This window comes from Tursiops truncatus, chromosome 18 (genome assembly GCF_011762595.2).
Source record: "Tursiops truncatus isolate mTurTru1 chromosome 18, mTurTru1.mat.Y, whole genome shotgun sequence".
Classification (NCBI taxonomy): domain Eukaryota; kingdom Metazoa; phylum Chordata; class Mammalia; order Artiodactyla; family Delphinidae; genus Tursiops; species Tursiops truncatus.
In genome coordinates, this window is record NC_047051.1 from 11,090,129 (window position 1) to 11,107,950 (window position 17,822).

A 17,822-nucleotide genomic window follows, 5' to 3' on the forward strand; every position below is an offset into this window, starting at 1 on the left:
ATCGGCAGGCGCCACCTGGGAAGCTCCTGTTCTCTTTAATCCAACCAACCACTGCGCCACCAGGGAAGCCCCTGTTCTCTTTAATCTTTTTGATTTAACTTTTCAATCTGTCTGAAATTAATTTTGTTATTTAGTGGAATGTGAGGTTTTGAAACACATAGTTTTCTGTATTACAATTTGTTCAATACTAATTTGACCTAAATAATGCTTTCTTTTAAGAACATTTTAAAGATAATATGTACTACACTACTTTTTCATAGAAGTATTATGCATATGTGCACTAACCTTGAGAAGTAGAATCTTTTTCCTTTGACTGTGATTTCACACTTTTGTCTCTGAAATTTTCTTTTTTTTTTACATCTTTATTGGCGTATAATTGCTTTACAATGGTGTGTTAGTTTCTGCTTTATAACAAAGTGATTCAGTTATACATATACAGATGTTCCCATATCTCTTCCCTCTTGCATCTCTCTCCCTCCCACCCTAACTATCCCACCCAACTAGGTGGTCACAAAGCACCGAGCTGATCTCCCTGTGCTATGCGGCTGCTTCCCACTAGCTATCTATTTTACGTTTGGTAGTGTATATATGTCCATGCCACTCTCTCGCTTTGTCACAGCTTACCCTTCCCCCTCCCCATATCCTTAACTCCATTCTATAGTAGGTCTGTGTCTTTATTCCTGTCTTACCGCTAGGTTCTTCATGACATTTTTTTTTTCTTAAATTCCATATATATATGTGTTAGCATACGGTATTTGTCTTTCTCTTTCTGACTTACTTCACTCTGTATGACAGACTCTAGGTCCATCCACCTCATTACAAATAGCTCAATTCCGTTTCTTTCTATGGCTGAGTAATATTCCATTGTATATATGTGCCACATCTTTATCCATTCATCCGATGATGATTCATTCATCCGATTCATCGGATCCATTCATCCGATGACACTTAGGTTGTTTCCATCTCCGGGCTATTGTAAACAGAGCTGCAATGAACATTTTAGTACATGACTCTTTTTGAATTATGGTTTTCTCAGGGTATATGCCCAGTAGTGGGATTGCTGGGTCATATGGTAGTTCTATTTGTAGTTTCTTAAGGAACCTCCGTACTGTTCTCCATAGTGGCTGTACCAATTCACATTCCCACCAGCAGTGCAAGAGTGTTCCCTTTCCTCCACACCCTCTCCAGCATTTATTGTTTCCAGATATTTTGATGATGGCCATTCTGATTGGTGTGAGATGATATCTCATTGTAGTTTTGATTTGCATTTCTCTAATGATTAATGATGTTGAGCATTCTTTCATGTGTTTGTTGGCAGTCTGTATATCTCCTTTGGAGAAATGTCTATTTAGATCTTCTGCCCATTTTTGGATTGGGTTGTTTGGTTTTTTGCTATTGAACTTATAAATTTTGGAGATTAATCCTTTGTCAGTTGCTTAATTTGTAAATATTTTCTCCTATTTTGAGGGTTGTCTTTTGGTCTTGTTCATGGTTTCCTTTGCTGTGCAAAAGCTTTAAAGTTTCATTAGATCCCATTTGTTGATTTTTGTTTTTATTTCCATTTCTCTAGGAGGTGAGTCAGAAAGGATCTTGCTGTGATTTATGTCATAGAGTCTTCTGCCTATGTTTTCCTCTAAGAGTTTGATAGTGTCTGGCCTTACATTTAGGTTTTTAATCCATTTTGAGCTTATTTTTGTGTATGGTGTTAGGGAGTGATCTAATCTCATACTTTTACATGTAGCTGTCCAGTTTTCCCAGCACCACTTATTGAAGAGGCCGTCCTTTCTCCACTGTACATTCATGCCTCCTTTATGAAAGATAAGGTGACCATATGTGCATGGGTTTATCTCTGGGCTTTCTATCCTGTTCCATTGATCTATATTTCTGTTTTTGTGCCAGTACCATACTGTCTTGATTACTGTAGCTTTGTAGTATAGTCTGAAGTCAGGGAGCCTGATTCCTCCAGCTCCGTTTTTCGTTCTCAAGATTGCTTTGGCTATTCGGGGTCTTTTGTGTTTCCATACAAACTGTGAAATATTTTGTTCTAGTTCTGTGAAAAATGCCAGTGGTAGTTTGATAGGGATTGCATTGAATGTGTAGATTGCTTTGGGTAGTAGAGTCATTTTCACAATGTTGATTCTTCCAATCCAAGAACATGGTATATCTCTCCATCTATTTGTATCATCTTTAATTTCTTTCATCAGTGTCTTATAATTTTCTGCATACAGGTCTTTTGTCTCCTTAGGTAGGTTTATTCCTAGATATTTTATTCTTTTTGTTGCAATGGTAAATGGGAGTGTTTTCTTGATTTCACTTTCAGATTTTTCATCACTAGTGTATAGGAATGCCAGACACTTCTGTGCATTAATTTTGTATCCTGCTACTTTACCAAATTCATTGATTAGCTCTAGTAGTTTTCTGGTAGCATCTTTAGGATTCTCTATGTATAGTATCATGTCATCTGCAAAGAGTGACAGCTTTACTTCTTCTTTTCTGATATGGATTCCTTTTATTTCCTTTTCTTCTCTGATTGCTGTGGCTACAACTTCCAAAACTATGTTGAATAAGAGTGGTGAGAGTGGGCAACCTTGTCTTGTTCCTGATCTTAGTGGAAATGCTTTCAGTTTTTCACCATGGAGGACGATGTTGGCTGTGGGTTTGTCATATATGGCCTTTATTATGTTGAGGAAAGTTCCCTCTATGCCTACTTTCTGCAGGGTTTTTTATCATAAATGGGTGTTTAATTTTGTCGAAAGCTTTCTCTGCATCTATTGAGATGATCATATGGTTTTTCTCCTTCATTTTGTTAATATGGTGTATCACGTTGATTGATTTGCGTATATTGAAGAATCCTTGCATTCCTGGAATAAACCCCAGTTGATCATGGTGTATGATCCTTTTAATGTGTTGTTGGATTCTGTTTGCTAGTATTTTGTTGAGGATTTCTACGTCTATGTTCATCAGTGATATTGGCCTGTAGTTTTCTTTCTTTGTGACATCTTTGTCTGGTTTTGGTATCAGGGTGATGGTGGCCTCATAGAATGAGTTTGGGAGTGTTCCTCCCTCTGCTATATTTTGGAAGAGTTTGAGAAGGATAGGTGTTAGCTCTTCTCTAAATGTTTGATAGAATTCGCCTGTGAAGCCATCTGGTCCTGGTCTTTGGTTTGTTGGAAAATTTTTAATCACAGTTTCAATTTCAGTGCTTGTGATTGGTCTGTTCATATTTTCTATTACTTTCTGGTACAGTCTTGGCAGCTTGTGTATTTCTAAGAATTTGTCCGTTTCTTCCAGGTTGTCCATTTTATTGGCTTAGAGTTGCTTGTAGTAATCTCTCATGATCCTTTGTATTTCTGCAGTGTCAGTTGTTACTTCTCCTTTTTCATTTCTAATTCTATTGATTTGAGTCTTCTCCCTTTTTTTCTTGATGAGTCTGGCTAATGGTTTATCAATTTTATTTATCTTCTCAAAGAACCAGCTTTTAGTTTTATTGATCTATGGTATTGTTTCCTTCATTTCTTTTTCATTTATTTCTGACCTGATTTTTATGATTTCTTTCCCTCTGCTAACTTTGGTGTTTTTTTTTGTTCTTTTTTCTCTAATTGCTTTAGGTGCAAGGTTAGGTTGTTTATTCGAGATGTTTCCTTCTTCTTAAGGTAGGATTGTATTGCTATAAACTTCCCTCTTAGAACTGCTTTTGTGGCATCCCATAGGTTTTGGGTCGTCGTGTCTCCATTGTCATTTGTTTCTAGGTATTTTTTTATTTCCTCTTTGATTTCTTCAGTGATCACTTTGTTATTAGGTAGTGTATTGTTTAGCCTCCATGTGTTTGTATTTTTTACAGATCTTCTCCTGTAATTGATATCTAGTCTCATGGCATTGTGGTCGGAAAAGATACTTGATAAAATTTCAATTTTCTTAAATTTACCAAGGCTATATTTGTGACCCAAGATATGATCTATCCTGGAGAATGTTCTATGAGCACTTGAGAAAAATGTGTATTCTGTTGTTTTTGGATGGGATGTCCTCTAAATATCAATTAAGTCCATCTTGTTTAATGTATCATTTAAAGCTTGTGTTTCCTTATTTATTTTCATTTTGGATGATCTGTCCATTGGTGAAACTGGGTGTTAAAGTCCCTTACTATGAATGTGTTACTGTTGATTTCCCCCTTTATGGCTGTTAGTATTTGCCTTATGTATTGAGGTGCTCCTATGTTGGGTGCATAAATATTTACAATTGTTAGATCTTCTTGGATCGATCCCTTGATCATTATGTAGTGTCCTTCTTTGTCTCTTCTAATAGTCTTTAAAGTCTATTTTGTCTGATATGAGAATTGCTACTCCAGCTTTCTTTTGGTTTCCATTTGCATGGAATATCTTTTTCCATCCCCTTACTTTCAGTCTGTATGTGTCTCTAGGTCTGAAGTGGGTCTCTTGTAGACAGCATATATAAGGGTCTTGTTTTTGTATCCTTCAGCCAGTCTGTGTTTTTTGTTGGGAGCATTTAGTCCATTGACATTAAGGTAATTATCGATATGTATGTTCCTATTCCCATTTTCTTAATTGTTTTGGGTTCGTTATTGTAGGTCTTTTCCTTCTCTTGTGTTTCTTGCCTAGAGAAGTTCCTTTAGTATTTGTTGTAAAGCTGGTTTGGTGGTGCTGAGCTCTCTCAGCTTTTGCTTGTTTGTAGAGGTTTTAATTTCTCCATCAAATCTGAATGAGATCCTTGCTGGGTAGAGTAATCTTGGTTGCAGGTTTTTCTCCTTCATCACTTTCAATATGTCCTGCCACTCCCTTCTGTCTTGCAGAGTTTCTGCTGAAAGATCAGCTGTTAACCTTATGGGGATTCCCTTGTGTGTTATTTGTTGTTTTTCCCTTGCTGCTTTTAATATGTTTTCTTTGTATTTAATTTTTGATAGTTTGATTAATATGTGTCTTGGCATATTTCTCTTGGATTTATCCTGTATGGGACTCTCTGTGCTTCCTGGACTGGATTAACTATTTCCTTTCCCCTATTAGGGAAGTTTTCAACTATAATCTCTTCAAATATTTTCTCAGTCCCTTTCTTTTTCTCTTCTTCTTCTGGAACCCCTATAATTCGAATGTTGGTGCGTTTAATGTTGTCTCAGAGGTCTCTGAGACTGTCCTCAGTTCTTTTCATTCTTTTTTCTTTATTCTGCTCTGCAGTAGTTATTTCCACTATTTTATCTTCCAGGTCACTTTTCCGTTCTTCTGCCTCAGTTATTCTGCTATTTATCCCATCTAGAGTATTATTCATTTATTATGTTGTTCATCATTGTTTGTTTCATCTTTAGTTCTTCTAGGTCCTTGTTAAATGTTTCTTGCATTTTGTCTATTCTATTTCCAAGATTTTGGATCATCTTTACTATCATTATTCTGAATTCTTTTTCAGGTAGACTGCCTATTTCCTCTTCATTTGTTAGGTCTGGTGGGTTTTTATCTTGCTCCTTCATCTGCTGTGTGTTTTTCTGTCTGCTCATTTTGCTTATCTTACTGTGTTTGGGGTCTCCTTTTTGCAGGCTGCAGGTTCGTAGTTCCTGTTGTTTTTGGTGTCTGTCCCCAGTGGCTAAAGTTGGTTCAGTGGGTTGTGTAGGCTTTCTGGTGGAGGGGACTAGTGCCTGTGTTCTGGTGGATGAGGCTGGATCTTGTCTTTCTGGTGGGCAGGTCCACATCTGGTGGTGTGTTTTGAGGTGTCTGTGGACTTATTATGATTTTAGGCAGCCTCTCTGCTAATGGGTGGGGTTACGTTCCTGTCTTGCTAGTTGTTTGGCATAGGGTGTCCAGCACTGTAGCTTGCTGGTCGTTGAGTGAAGCTGGGTCCTGGTGTAGAGATGGAGATCTCTGGGAGATTTTCGCCATTTGATATTATTATGTGGAGCTGGGAGGTCTCATGTGGACCAGTGTCCTGAAGTTGTCTCTCCCACCTCAGAGGCACAGCACTGACTCCTGGCTGTAACACCAAGAGCCTTTCATCCACACGGCTCAGAATAAAAGGGAGAAAAAGTAGAAAGAAAGAAAGAAGGGAAGAAAGGAAGGAAGGAAGGAAGGAAGGAAGGGAGGGAGGGAGGAGGGAAGGAAAGAAGGAATGAAGGAAGGAAATAAAAGATAAAAAAAGTTATTAAAATAAAAAATTATTAAGAAAAAAATTTGTTTTTAAAGAAAACACAAACAAACAAAAAACATCAACAAAAAGAAACGGACGGATAGAACCTTAGGACAAATGGTGGAAGCAAAGCTATACAGACAAAATCTCACACAGAAGCGTACACATACACACTCACAAAAAGAGGAAAAGGGGAAAAAATAAATCTTGCTCTCAAAGTCCACCTCCTCAGTTTGGGATGATTCATTGTCTATTCAGGTATTCCACAGATGCAGGGTACATCAAGTTGATTGTGGAGCTTTAATCCGCTGCTTCTGAGCCTGCTGGGAGAGATTTCATTTTCTCTTTGTTCTCACAGCTCCTGGTGCTCAGCTTTGGATTTGGCCCTGCCTCTGCGTGTAGGTCGCTGGAAGGCGTCTGTTCTTCGCTCAGATAGGACAGGGTTAAAGGAGCAGCTGCTTAGGGGGCTGTGGCTCAATGAGCCCGGGGGGGGGGGGGTAGGGAGGGGCATGGAGTGCGGGGCGATGTTGCACCAGCCTGAGGCGTGCGGTGCGTTCTCCCGGGGAAGTTGTCCCTGGATCCCGGGACCCTTGCATTGGCGGGCTGCACAGGCTCCCCGGAAAGGGGGTGTGGATAGTGATCTGAGCTCACACACAGGCTACTTGTTGGCGGCAGCAGCAGCCTTAGCGTCTCATCCCCGTCTCGGGTGTCCGCGCTTGCAGCCACAGCTCGCGTCCGTCTCTGAAGCTCCTTTAAGCAGCGCTCTTAATCCCCTCTCCTCGTTCACCAGGAAACAGAGAGGGAAGAAAAAGTCTCTTGCCTCTTCGGCAGGTCCAGACTTTTCCCCGGACTCCCTCCCGGCCAGCCATGGCGCACTAGCCCCCTTCAGGCTGTGTTCGCGCCAACAACCCCAGTCCTCTCCGTGCGCTCCGACCGAAGCCTGAGCCTCAGCTCCCAGCCCCGCCCGCCCCGGCGGTTGAGGAGACAAGGCTCTCGGGCTGGTGAGTGCCGGTCGGCACCAATCCTCTGTGCAGGAATCTCTCCACTTTGCCCTCTGCACCCCTGTTGCTGTGCTCTCCCCCACGGCTCCGCAGCTTTCCCCCTCCCTCACCCGCAGTCTCCGCCCGCGAAGGGGCTTCCTAGTGTGTGGAAACCTTTCCTCCTTCACAGCTCCCTCCCACTGGTGCAGGTCCCATCCGTATCCTTTTGTCTCTGTTTATTCTTTTTTTCTTTTGCCGTACCCAGGTACGTGCGGACTTTCTTACCTTTTGGGAGGTCTGAGGTCTTCTGCCAGCGTTCCGTAGGTGTTCTGTAGGAGCTTTTCAACGTGTAGATGTATTTCTGGTGTATCTGTGGGGAGGAAGGTGATCTCCGCGTCTTACTCTTCTGCCATCTTCCCCTCGTTCCCCTGTCTCTGAAATTTTTATATATGATTCACTGTAAAAACATTTATTTATATTAAAAATCTCATAGTAGTACATGATCTTGGTAGCCCGTGAAATAATGTAAAGATTTGTGATTAAAAAGTTAATACTTGCCCAAGGAGCCAGTATTACCAGTCTTACATATTTTTTCACCTCTATTTGTCTGCTCAAACACAAAGTTACAGATTTATATGCATAGGTAATTCATATTATAGGTGTTTCAAAGACTTATTCTGAATATATCACAAACACAAAGTGGTATTATATATGTAAATACAATGAACCTTGTATGAGTATCACCAAGCTTAAGGAATAGAATATTACCATAAGCCTGTATATATCTATCCTTGGTCAGACATTTATCCCATTTCCAGGCGTAGAGATAACCCCATCTTCAATTTTATGTTTATTATACCTTTTGTTGAGTCTTTATTATTTTTTACTGCGCTTTTTATTTTTTACTGTGCTTTACTCCTTTGTTATTTACATCGTGTAATATCAATATATGACAGTAGTAAGTATACTGAGTGCTTACAATTAAAATGGACCAGTTACTATTCTAATTCCTTTACATATGTTGATCCATTTAATCCTCACAAAATATCCTATGACAAAGAGCTTTTGTCCTCATCCTAACAATAAGAAACACTCATGTACAAATATAGTATAACACTTGTCCAATTTCATTAAGTTGTGGCCAAATTATAAATAAAAGTAAGGAAATTATTATTGAAATAATGGTGCTGTCTCTAAGGAGATGGTGTGGGGGATGTGATCAGGAAGGGGGGTGTGGCTCAGAGCTGAGAGCTGGGTAGGGTGAGACTTTATTGTATGCTGGAGCAGACTGGTGCCACCACCAATTATTAATATTTGATGAGATGGTTGTCAAAACATTGGTGGCGTGAACTTGAAACCAGTCATGGAGGGAGTATTTATTTACACAACAGAAATCAGAAATCTGCATATGATATAAATCAGGACCTCACCCTCCACTCTGCGCAGCTCCTTTACCTACACACCAAGGGTTGATAGGTTTCTCTGCCAAGCTGCTGTCAGTGTTCAGTTTCGTGACCTAAGAAGTTGTTATACAGGTGTTCATCTTATAATAATTCATTAAGTTGTAAATGTATATCTTCTGTATGTGTACTGTATTTCACAACGAAAATATTAAAAAAACAAAAATAATAGCAAGTTTTGGTAAGGAGGGAAAGAGTACTTTGTACACTATTGGCAGGAGTAGGGCAACAAATGTAGAAATGAGAAAGAGATTTCTTTCCCAAGAGTAGATAAAATGGATTGTTTAAGGGCTAATTTGTTTTGATGTGTAATAATCTACACATAAATATTTGTGGAGTGAATAAGCAGATGCTATAAATTATACATAAAAGGATTATAGATTAAAACTTATACAGAAGCTATATAAATCTGGGTTGCTTCAAGTAAGGCTTGATGTTTAAGGGCTTCATGATTCTAGCTATGTTTCTTAAAGGTATAATTTTATTACTGCATATTACATATTACATATATATCATGGCATATTCTCATTTTTATTGGTAATTAAATATTTGCACTTATTTACTTTGAAATTTAGGTGTTTTATTGGAAATGATATGTACACTATAACTGTTTATGCTTATTTCATTTATTGACTCAAGCATTTAGAGTGTCATAATAATACGTATTTTGTGTATATAAGTGTCATAGAAGAAAAAAGCTTCAAAACAAATAATTACGTAGAGTATCACTTTTCTGTGGTTTGTTCTATAATATGCAGATGAAAATGGAGAATGATTTTAAACATAGGTAAGAAGAAGGTGGAAAAAATATTGGGAAAACTTGGATTTGAGGGGGAAAAGGGAACCTATTAAGTTAATAAAAGTAGGGAAATGTATCCATGTAAAGACTTGATATTATTTATTTTTCAATGAACAGTAATATAATTTTTAAAAAGTAATTCTTTCCCGCAAATCTGACATTTAGTAAAAAATTTGAAATTGCCAAAAATCTGAAAATAATGTTTGTATTCTCTATTATTGAAATTGTACAGAATTAATACTAAGAAATATGATAATTATAATGACTATAACTTAAAGTATTCCATAATATCACAACATAATTGCATTAAGCTTATTATTAAGTAATAATAATGAGGGGTTTTATTGTTTGTTGTTTCTTTTTATTTTCTGTTTTATTCTAGATGGTCCCCGGCCATCACAAAAAGAAATTATATCACTACGGGCATTTATGTTACTTTTCCTGAAACAGCTTATATTAAAGGTAAAACGGTTTTATGTAATTCAAAATTGCAGTATATTACATGAAAAGAATGTTTTGGCAGAGTTTAAATCATTATTGTAAAATTAGTTTTACAACCTTTAATTCATGAATTGCTTTCAATATTCTGTAAATCTTAGTATTAACTTTTGTTGAACTTCACTTTGTGCTAATACTCTTTGAGGTCCTCTATCCTAAGGGGTGTAGCAGAAATAGATAAGGAACATATATACATAAAAATTGAGCATGAAGATTTCATTTTAGAAAATGATCTGTGTTCCTGTTTGAGAAGACTTATATATTTTTATCACATTAGGATTTTTAAAAGATTAAGATAAATAGAAAATAAAGGTAAAATGCACAGCAATTAATATTGTAAAGTTTTGTGGTAATTTGCATTATTTTAAGAAAAGAATACATGTTTAGAAAATAGTAATATTAATATATTTAGATGATCAAAATATAATAATTTTTATAGTAAAGTCAGTCAAACATTAGCAACTTTAGAAGAATAGGTACAATTTTCTAAATATGTACGTATTTACTTTGAAATAATATAGTCTATGAATTATGAAGTATCTAGATATTTTAATTAAAGCATCACTGCTTTTAAGTTGTCCATATTTTATTTTAAATTGATCATTTTGATGGCTGTCTTTAATTAAAGTTTTAATTTTAGATTTAAATTAATTAATTTTTTAAAAAATTAGGATCGAGGGGTCAAGGAAGATGAACTTCAGAGTATATTAAATTACCTGCTTACAATGCATGAGGTAGGACATGGTCTGGGTCTTCTATTTTAATAATTTTATTCAATGCATTAGAAAACATTTATAACTAAATAAATATTGCTGATCCTTATTATGCAGGATGAAAATATTCATGATGTGTTACAGTTACTAGTGGCTTTAATGTCAGAACACCCAGCCTCAATGATACCAGCGTTTGATCAAAGAAATGGAATAAGGTATGTTTATAATATTAGTACTATTAGTAGGCTTTAATTGAGTACAGTTGTGCTTCCCAGAATAATCCCTATTGAGTTAACTTTTGAGTGTATATAGCAAAATCTTACACATAGGAAGGGAATAGATGGAGAAATCTGTTATTAATCTTCTAATACTCAAGGGAACTGATGAAGTGTATAGAAAATGGGTCTCGGGTCTCAAGAAGAATAAATATATTGCTGTTGCTGTAGTAAAGACATTTTAAGTAGTGGGAAGAGCAAATATTTTGGCAAGAAGATGAGAGAGCATGGTATATTTCGACAAAAGAGAGTTCAAGAAAAGTCTATGAGTTTAGGCTCAAGAGCTAGATAGTGGCCAGGTTTGAAAGATCCGTATAACGTATAATGGTAAGAAGTTCAGATTTTATTTCATTGGTGATGAAAACTAAAGAATTTTGAATACACAACTGATTTGCTCAGATTTCTATTTTGCTAGATTTAGAATCAGCAGTGTGGAAAATGAGTTGGAGATAGATAAAACTGATGTAGCAAGATCAGTAGAGAGATTATTTTATTCATCAGTGTTAGAGATGACAAGCTAGGACAGTGGCAGTATGATGGGAATGATGGAGATGAAATATTTCGGAACAAGAAGCCAAATTTGAAAACTAACTTTACTTATGGTGATTGTAAAGTAATTATGTAGATAAGTAAAACATAATTTCTTGGTTAGTATTCTTATTAACTTAAACCTAAAACCTAGCCCCTTACGGAGTCTCCCTTATTATTTTTCTGGAGTCTGAGTTATTTGAATAAATAAGAAATCTAGGTTATGCCATGTGTACCTCAGTGAACTTCCACAGGTTATAAAAAGAGTTTGGAAATAATATATTAGTAAATGTCAAGGGACTTTATTAGTGCTTCTTTTACTTGGACATTTATATCAGCAAATAACAACTTTCTAGTCTTGAAGGACTTCCTTTTCAAATCAGAGAAGCAATCACTTTATTTCTATGTGGATATCTAACTTGTGACGCCACTCTTACCTTTGAGTTTACAACCCATTGGGTTGCTAATCTATTTAAATAAGAAGATTGTACATTTAATTATTAACAACTACAAATATATTTTATTGTGAGGTTGAACTGTATGAAATTGCTGAAACTTAAGTGACTTTACCAAATAAAGGCAATTTCATATGGCTCAACCTAATAATATAGTACAAACAATTACACTCATTCTTCTTAAATTATATTTAGATTGAACACTTAGTATCCTTGAACTTAGATCCTAGTACCTGCTTCTTTTATTATATTTACTGATTAATTAAGAAATCAATTAAAAATATACTCATTACCCTTATGAATGATACCAACCTTCGATTGGTTAATATGGTGAAATGCAAAAATAAAATCCTGCTTTCCTTTGACACACTGGAAATAATTATCTTACGAGAGAGTGCTATTTGGTAAGCTCTTTAGAGGACTGAAATAGTATCTTAACTGTATAACATGAAAAGATTGATTGAGCACAATAAGTACAAAGGCCTTGTTGCTCATGGTTGCCACCAGCTGAACATGTCACATTGTTACCAGTGTGTTCAAAACAATCACAAACATGGAAAATGTGCTACTTTAGTTTTTCCACTTAAAAAGAATGTAGAGGATGTAGGTTCTGGTTTAGAATATGGAAAAAATAGGCTTATTAGATACAAAATTTTAAATTCCGTATCCTAGAAAATAGGTACTAAAGGGTGACAGTTATATATGGGGAAATTTTTGATTAATTATAATTCAAGCATGCTAAGAAATGAACATAAAGAATGAACTTAATTTAATTCTGATAATATTTTAACTGGACTTAAGGAAGACCTTGTGGTGATACTGACCTGAACATAAAAAAATGTAATATTTTTATATCTGAAAATCTTTAGAGAAAAGAAGAATTTCTTTTTTCACATAGTTTAGATCATTTTCTGGCTGAATATAGTAAGCTGGGGCAAATGAATTAGGATTCACCTGTATTATTATATTGTAAGTACACAGTCATTAATTGATTTGTCAGTAAATTTCCTTTTCATACTTTATCTTGGTTTTTGTAAGAAATACGTGTCTGGTTGTGAAAAAAATCCTATGTAGCACAGATGTCTGATGGCCTTAGATGATTTCATATTTCAAATATTAAATCATAATTTCTGTTGATCTAAGGTGGATCTTACACCTTTTTACTCCTTTAACTCAGTTATTCGTAGAGAATAGGAACTCTGGGGGAGTTTCTGATTACATATCTGAGTATAGTCATATTTTTATGCTGTGCGGTTTTGCTTTGGTTTTCAAGATTATTTTTGCTGTTGAATGTTCTTTGTTATGATTTCCTGACTATTTCTTTGACATGTATAATTTTTCTATTGTCATATTTGTCTTTTTTTCATTACTGTTGTTGGTCCTTAAAAGTTCTGAAAATATATTTCAATGTAAATTTATATTCATTTAAGAACTTGAGGGTTTTGCAAAAAACTATCTTCTGAAGGAAATAATCACTGTAGAGTTTACTTCTTCTCATAATGTATTCTTCAGTAGTATAATTTTTAAAAAGTATTATCAACAATGTATTATTTTATTTTTTAAAGTCTAAGTTACTTTAAATAAAATAGATGTCATTAACTTTCAGTTATTTGTTCCCCTCTGTTAATGTCACTGAAATGAAAGGAAAATCATACTGCATCTTCTCTTACCTGTTTTTGTGTTCAGACTATATTACTTCACTTCAAAATATAAAATGGCATTTTAAGTTTTACAAAGATATTTAATAGAATAAAGCACACCCTAATTTTATAGAGTCACCACAGCCACCCTCAGAACCTTCTTAAATTGTAGAATTAGTTGCAAAAGAATGCAGTTATTATTGCCCCCTTCTACCTTATAGAAAAAATATTTGTTTTTATTTTTTTATTTTTTTTTTTTTTTGCGTTATGTGGGCCTCTCACTGTCGTGGCCTCTCTCGTTGCGGAGCACAGGCTCCGGACATGCTGGCTCAGCGGCCATGGCTTATGGGCCTAGCCGCTCTGCGGCATGTGGGATCTTCCTGGACCAGGGCACGAACCCGTGTCCCCTGCATCGGCAGGTGGACTCTCAACCACTGCGCCACCAGGGAAGCCCTGTTTTTATTTTTTGAAAAAATGAGATAAAAATTTTGAAGTACATATAAGTATTATAATGAATATATCCCTGCTGTTATATAGGATTTGAAGTGACTGTGTAAGTTAGGTCATGTGTTAGTTTATTGTACAAACACATTAGGGTAGGAACCAAGAATTGGAAATCTATGAAGAAACAAGTTTGCTTCTTCTGCGACTTCCTGTATAGCTGCTTTATTCCTTCTGTATATAGACTCACCTTTGTGAACAAAACAAGGCTGTCCTATAGTTTCTCTTTTAAATCATTTCCTAATTCAAGAGCCCAACAAAGACTACATATTGTTTCTCAGAACTCATTCCAAATTCTCAGAAAAGAAAAATAATTCGGCAGGTAGGTACCCATGGTCTGTTTAGCCATAACCAAGGAAAAAGGTCATTAAGTACGAATGTCAGGGGAAACTCAAATAGAAGAGGAAATGTGGCTTAACTAAGCATGGATCTTAAACTTGAAAATGTTGTGTAGTGTGCTGGGAGGAAATACTTATGAACAACCAATCACACTGTCCTTTTGAGGATGTATTTGATGTCCAAATTTAAAGAAAATTAATGTGCTTATTTCCAACTTTTTCAAAGAATTTAAAAACCTGAGAGGTCTTTTATGTTTTATATATTTATAGTTTATTTGTAAAGTATACAGTGCTTATATTTTTAATATTCGTAAGTGCTCAAAATATCATTTATTTCTATATATTTTAGGGTAATCTACAAATTATTGGCCTCTAAAAGTGAAAGTATTTGGGTTCAAGCTCTGAAGGTTCTGGGATACTTTCTGAAGCATTTAGGTCACAAGTAAGTTGATGTTTTTCACAATGAATTGTAGAAATATCTACTGAAACTGTATTTCTACTAGGTTTGTAACACATGAATTTGACTGGAATGATCTTATAATGGAAAATAATAACTTCTTGTGGTAAAAGTTGTAAAAATATTTTATGAAAGAATTTTTTTTTTTTTTTTTTTTTGCTGTACGCGGGCCTCTCACTGTTGTGGCCTTTCCCGTTGCGGAGCACAAGCTCCGGACGCGCAGTCTCAGCGGCCATGGCTCACGGGCCCAGCCGCTCTGCGGCATGTGAGATCTTCCCGGACCGGGGCACGAACCCGTGTCTCCTGCATTGGCAGGCGGACTCTCAACCACTGCGCCACCAGGGAAGCCCCAGAAAGAATGTTTTTTAATAGTAGTTTATAGAACAAAATGACATTTAAGTAATATGGTTTATGCCTGTTGGCCTACTGGAAAGAAAATATTGTTCTTTTAAGGATATAATAAAATATTTCATCAAATAAAATAAAACACATAGGGATATGATTTCAAAGAAAACTTGCTTGACACAGGGAAATTGAGGTCTTCCTGAGACCTACTCTTTTGCTCACATGCTAAGTCAGTATTTAATGTCTGTCTGTATTCTTTTCTAACGTTGAGGCTTATTGTGATTTGAAGATCCTATAATATCTCTTTTTTCACCCAAAGTCCAGAATTTAGATGCTTTTAAAAATCACCTGCTGATATAATGAATGTTTTCCATACTGTGTTGTCCTGTGCATGAATAGTCTTGTATAAATCCATTTTCTATACAAATGAGCCCGGGAAAGTAGTACTGCCGTTTAGTAATGATAGGTGGGGTTCCTCTCAGAACTTTAGAATTGCTAATTTTTTTTGTATTTTGATTTACTAAGAGTTTATCGGTAACACTGATGAAAACTGCACAACATTCAGGTAAAACACCTCTAACATGCTAAATAGTCTAGAAGAGTAGATATTATTTTCATTTTGGTACCAAATCAGTGGTTAAGTAAGAGAGAACAGAAATATTATACATATATATATATATATATATATATATATATATATATATATGTATATATATATATATATATAGAGAGAGAGAGAGAGAGAAGTTCAACAAAACCAGGATTGTAGAAAAGAGTAATGTGCATCTGAGGAACTATAAGTGTACTAGGTGATAGAATACTGCGAGTGAGAGCATATGCACCATTAACAAGAAGAGATAATGATCACTCATTTAACTTTGGTTAAGTAAAGGAAATCGACTGGGAATAATTAATAAAGGATTCTAACCCTATATGCAACTTCTTAAAAATTGTCAAGAAAACACATTTTAAAACATAGAAATGTGGAAAAGATAAACAAAACTAACCAGTACATGAAGAACAGTCACTGGAAAATACTGCTATGGAGTACACAATAAGTTTGATTAAAAACTTTACCATAAGTTAAAAAAGTAAGAAATAAATGAATTGCTTCTGAGAAAAGGCAGCTACTAAACAGAATTTCAAGAAGTTGAAAGAACTGGTAGAATATCACTGAAATGTTGAATCATGAGCTAAGAAAATTTTGGAAAAAATTGGTGGAAAAAACGATCACACAAAAATGGAATTGGAAGACACTCAAGGAAGAGAAACTCTGTGGATAACATAGTAAGATACACAGAAGATAAAAATGAAAACAAAGCAAATAATGTGTGTGGATGAATATATGAGTGTTCAGAAGGATTAAAGAGAAAATGATTGATACAGAAGGCACAGAAATTCCAAAAATGGCATAAATGGAGTTTCCAAATAAGAAAAGCAGACAATGTAACTAAACAAATATTTAAAGCTATAATTCATTGAGGTCCTAATATAGATTTTGCCATCAGTATTAAAAGGGCATACTTGTGTACCAGGAAAAAATTTCCTGAAATGGTCAGTATACTGTTGGATTTAAATATAAGTAAAAAAAAAGTTCTTTTTTCAGCAGTGTACAAATTCAAGGAAAAAAATTGTCTGGCCTTAGACTTCTCTATGACAACTTTCAATATAGAAAATGTAGATACTCAAGTGAAGGAAATAGAAGCCAAAGTATCCTTTAAATAAAAAGGGTGGCGCCAAACAATTTTTAACCATATAAGGAACTGTTTTTCAGAATAATTCTTGAGAAAATTGCTGGGGGATTAAGTTCAGCCAATTAGGATTGACTGGATAGACTACAGCCAAGTACTACTGGTGAACACTGAATTAATTTAACAGTAAAACTAAGACTAAGACAAGTGTTTGAATTAGAGTAACAGACTGGAATTCCCTTTTTGTATGCCCTAATAAGGTAGAAATGCTACCATTATAATGAATTGAGAAAGGACTAGGGAAAGGAGGCAAGTAGACAAAGTTCAGAGAGTCAGAGGATATCCATGTAAGCTGACAAATTAGAAATGCAGGCCTACTGAATAAAATTGGATGGCTTAAGAGAGAGGAAAATTTGAGTAAATATGCTGATTTTTTCCTTGCTCAGAGTAGGGAAATACACTTCCTAAACACATAGAGTTACAAAGATAAGCAGTTAAAACTGTAATGCTGACAAAATATTAAAAAACTGTATGATTAAAACTGAGAACAATACATGTAATGGAAGTTTTAAAAAAAATCCATAAAATTTAGGAAGCATAACAAAATGTGACATATCTAACACCAAACATATCTGCTATAAAATAAATGTAAAAGTACTGAGAATAAAAGGATGAGTAAAACTATACTACATATATACACATGAAAAAAAAGCAGGAATCATGATCTTAATATTGGACAAATTAGAATTCAAGCCAAAAAGCAGTAAACAATATAAACAAAGATACTTTATAACATTAAAAGTTGAAACTTCCATGAAACAAATTACAGGAGAAATAATCACTAATAATTTAAAACATTAAAACAAATTTTAATTCACCCCAGTCTATGAAAAGGCAAAAGAGAGAGTAATCTAAATAATAAGGTAAATCTGATTAATATAGCTTGAAGTTGGTACCATATTGATAAAGAATATAACTTCAAGTGCTCATGGAACATGCATGAAAATTTGACACGGTGT

The 17,822-nt window shown here is 35.2% G+C and overlaps 1 protein-coding gene across 7 annotated transcripts in view; it reads left to right on the forward strand.

Annotated features, from left to right (window-relative positions):
- The window catches only part of NBEA (neurobeachin), a 623,898-nt gene that overhangs the window by 145,443 nt on the left and 460,633 nt on the right, over positions 1 to 17,822 (forward strand). For 6 of the 7 annotated variants that reach the window (XM_033843595.2, XM_073795053.1, XM_019936759.3 and 3 more), the window contains 4 exons: positions 9,745 to 9,824; positions 10,532 to 10,594; positions 10,691 to 10,788; positions 14,660 to 14,752. In XM_033843595.2, the coding sequence (XP_033699486.1) occupies positions 9,745 to 9,824; positions 10,532 to 10,594; positions 10,691 to 10,788; positions 14,660 to 14,752 (334 nt within the window). The remainder of the gene's footprint in view (positions 1 to 9,744; positions 9,825 to 10,531; positions 10,595 to 10,690; positions 10,789 to 14,659; positions 14,753 to 17,822) is intronic. The other variant, XM_073795055.1, reaches the window with a different exon arrangement.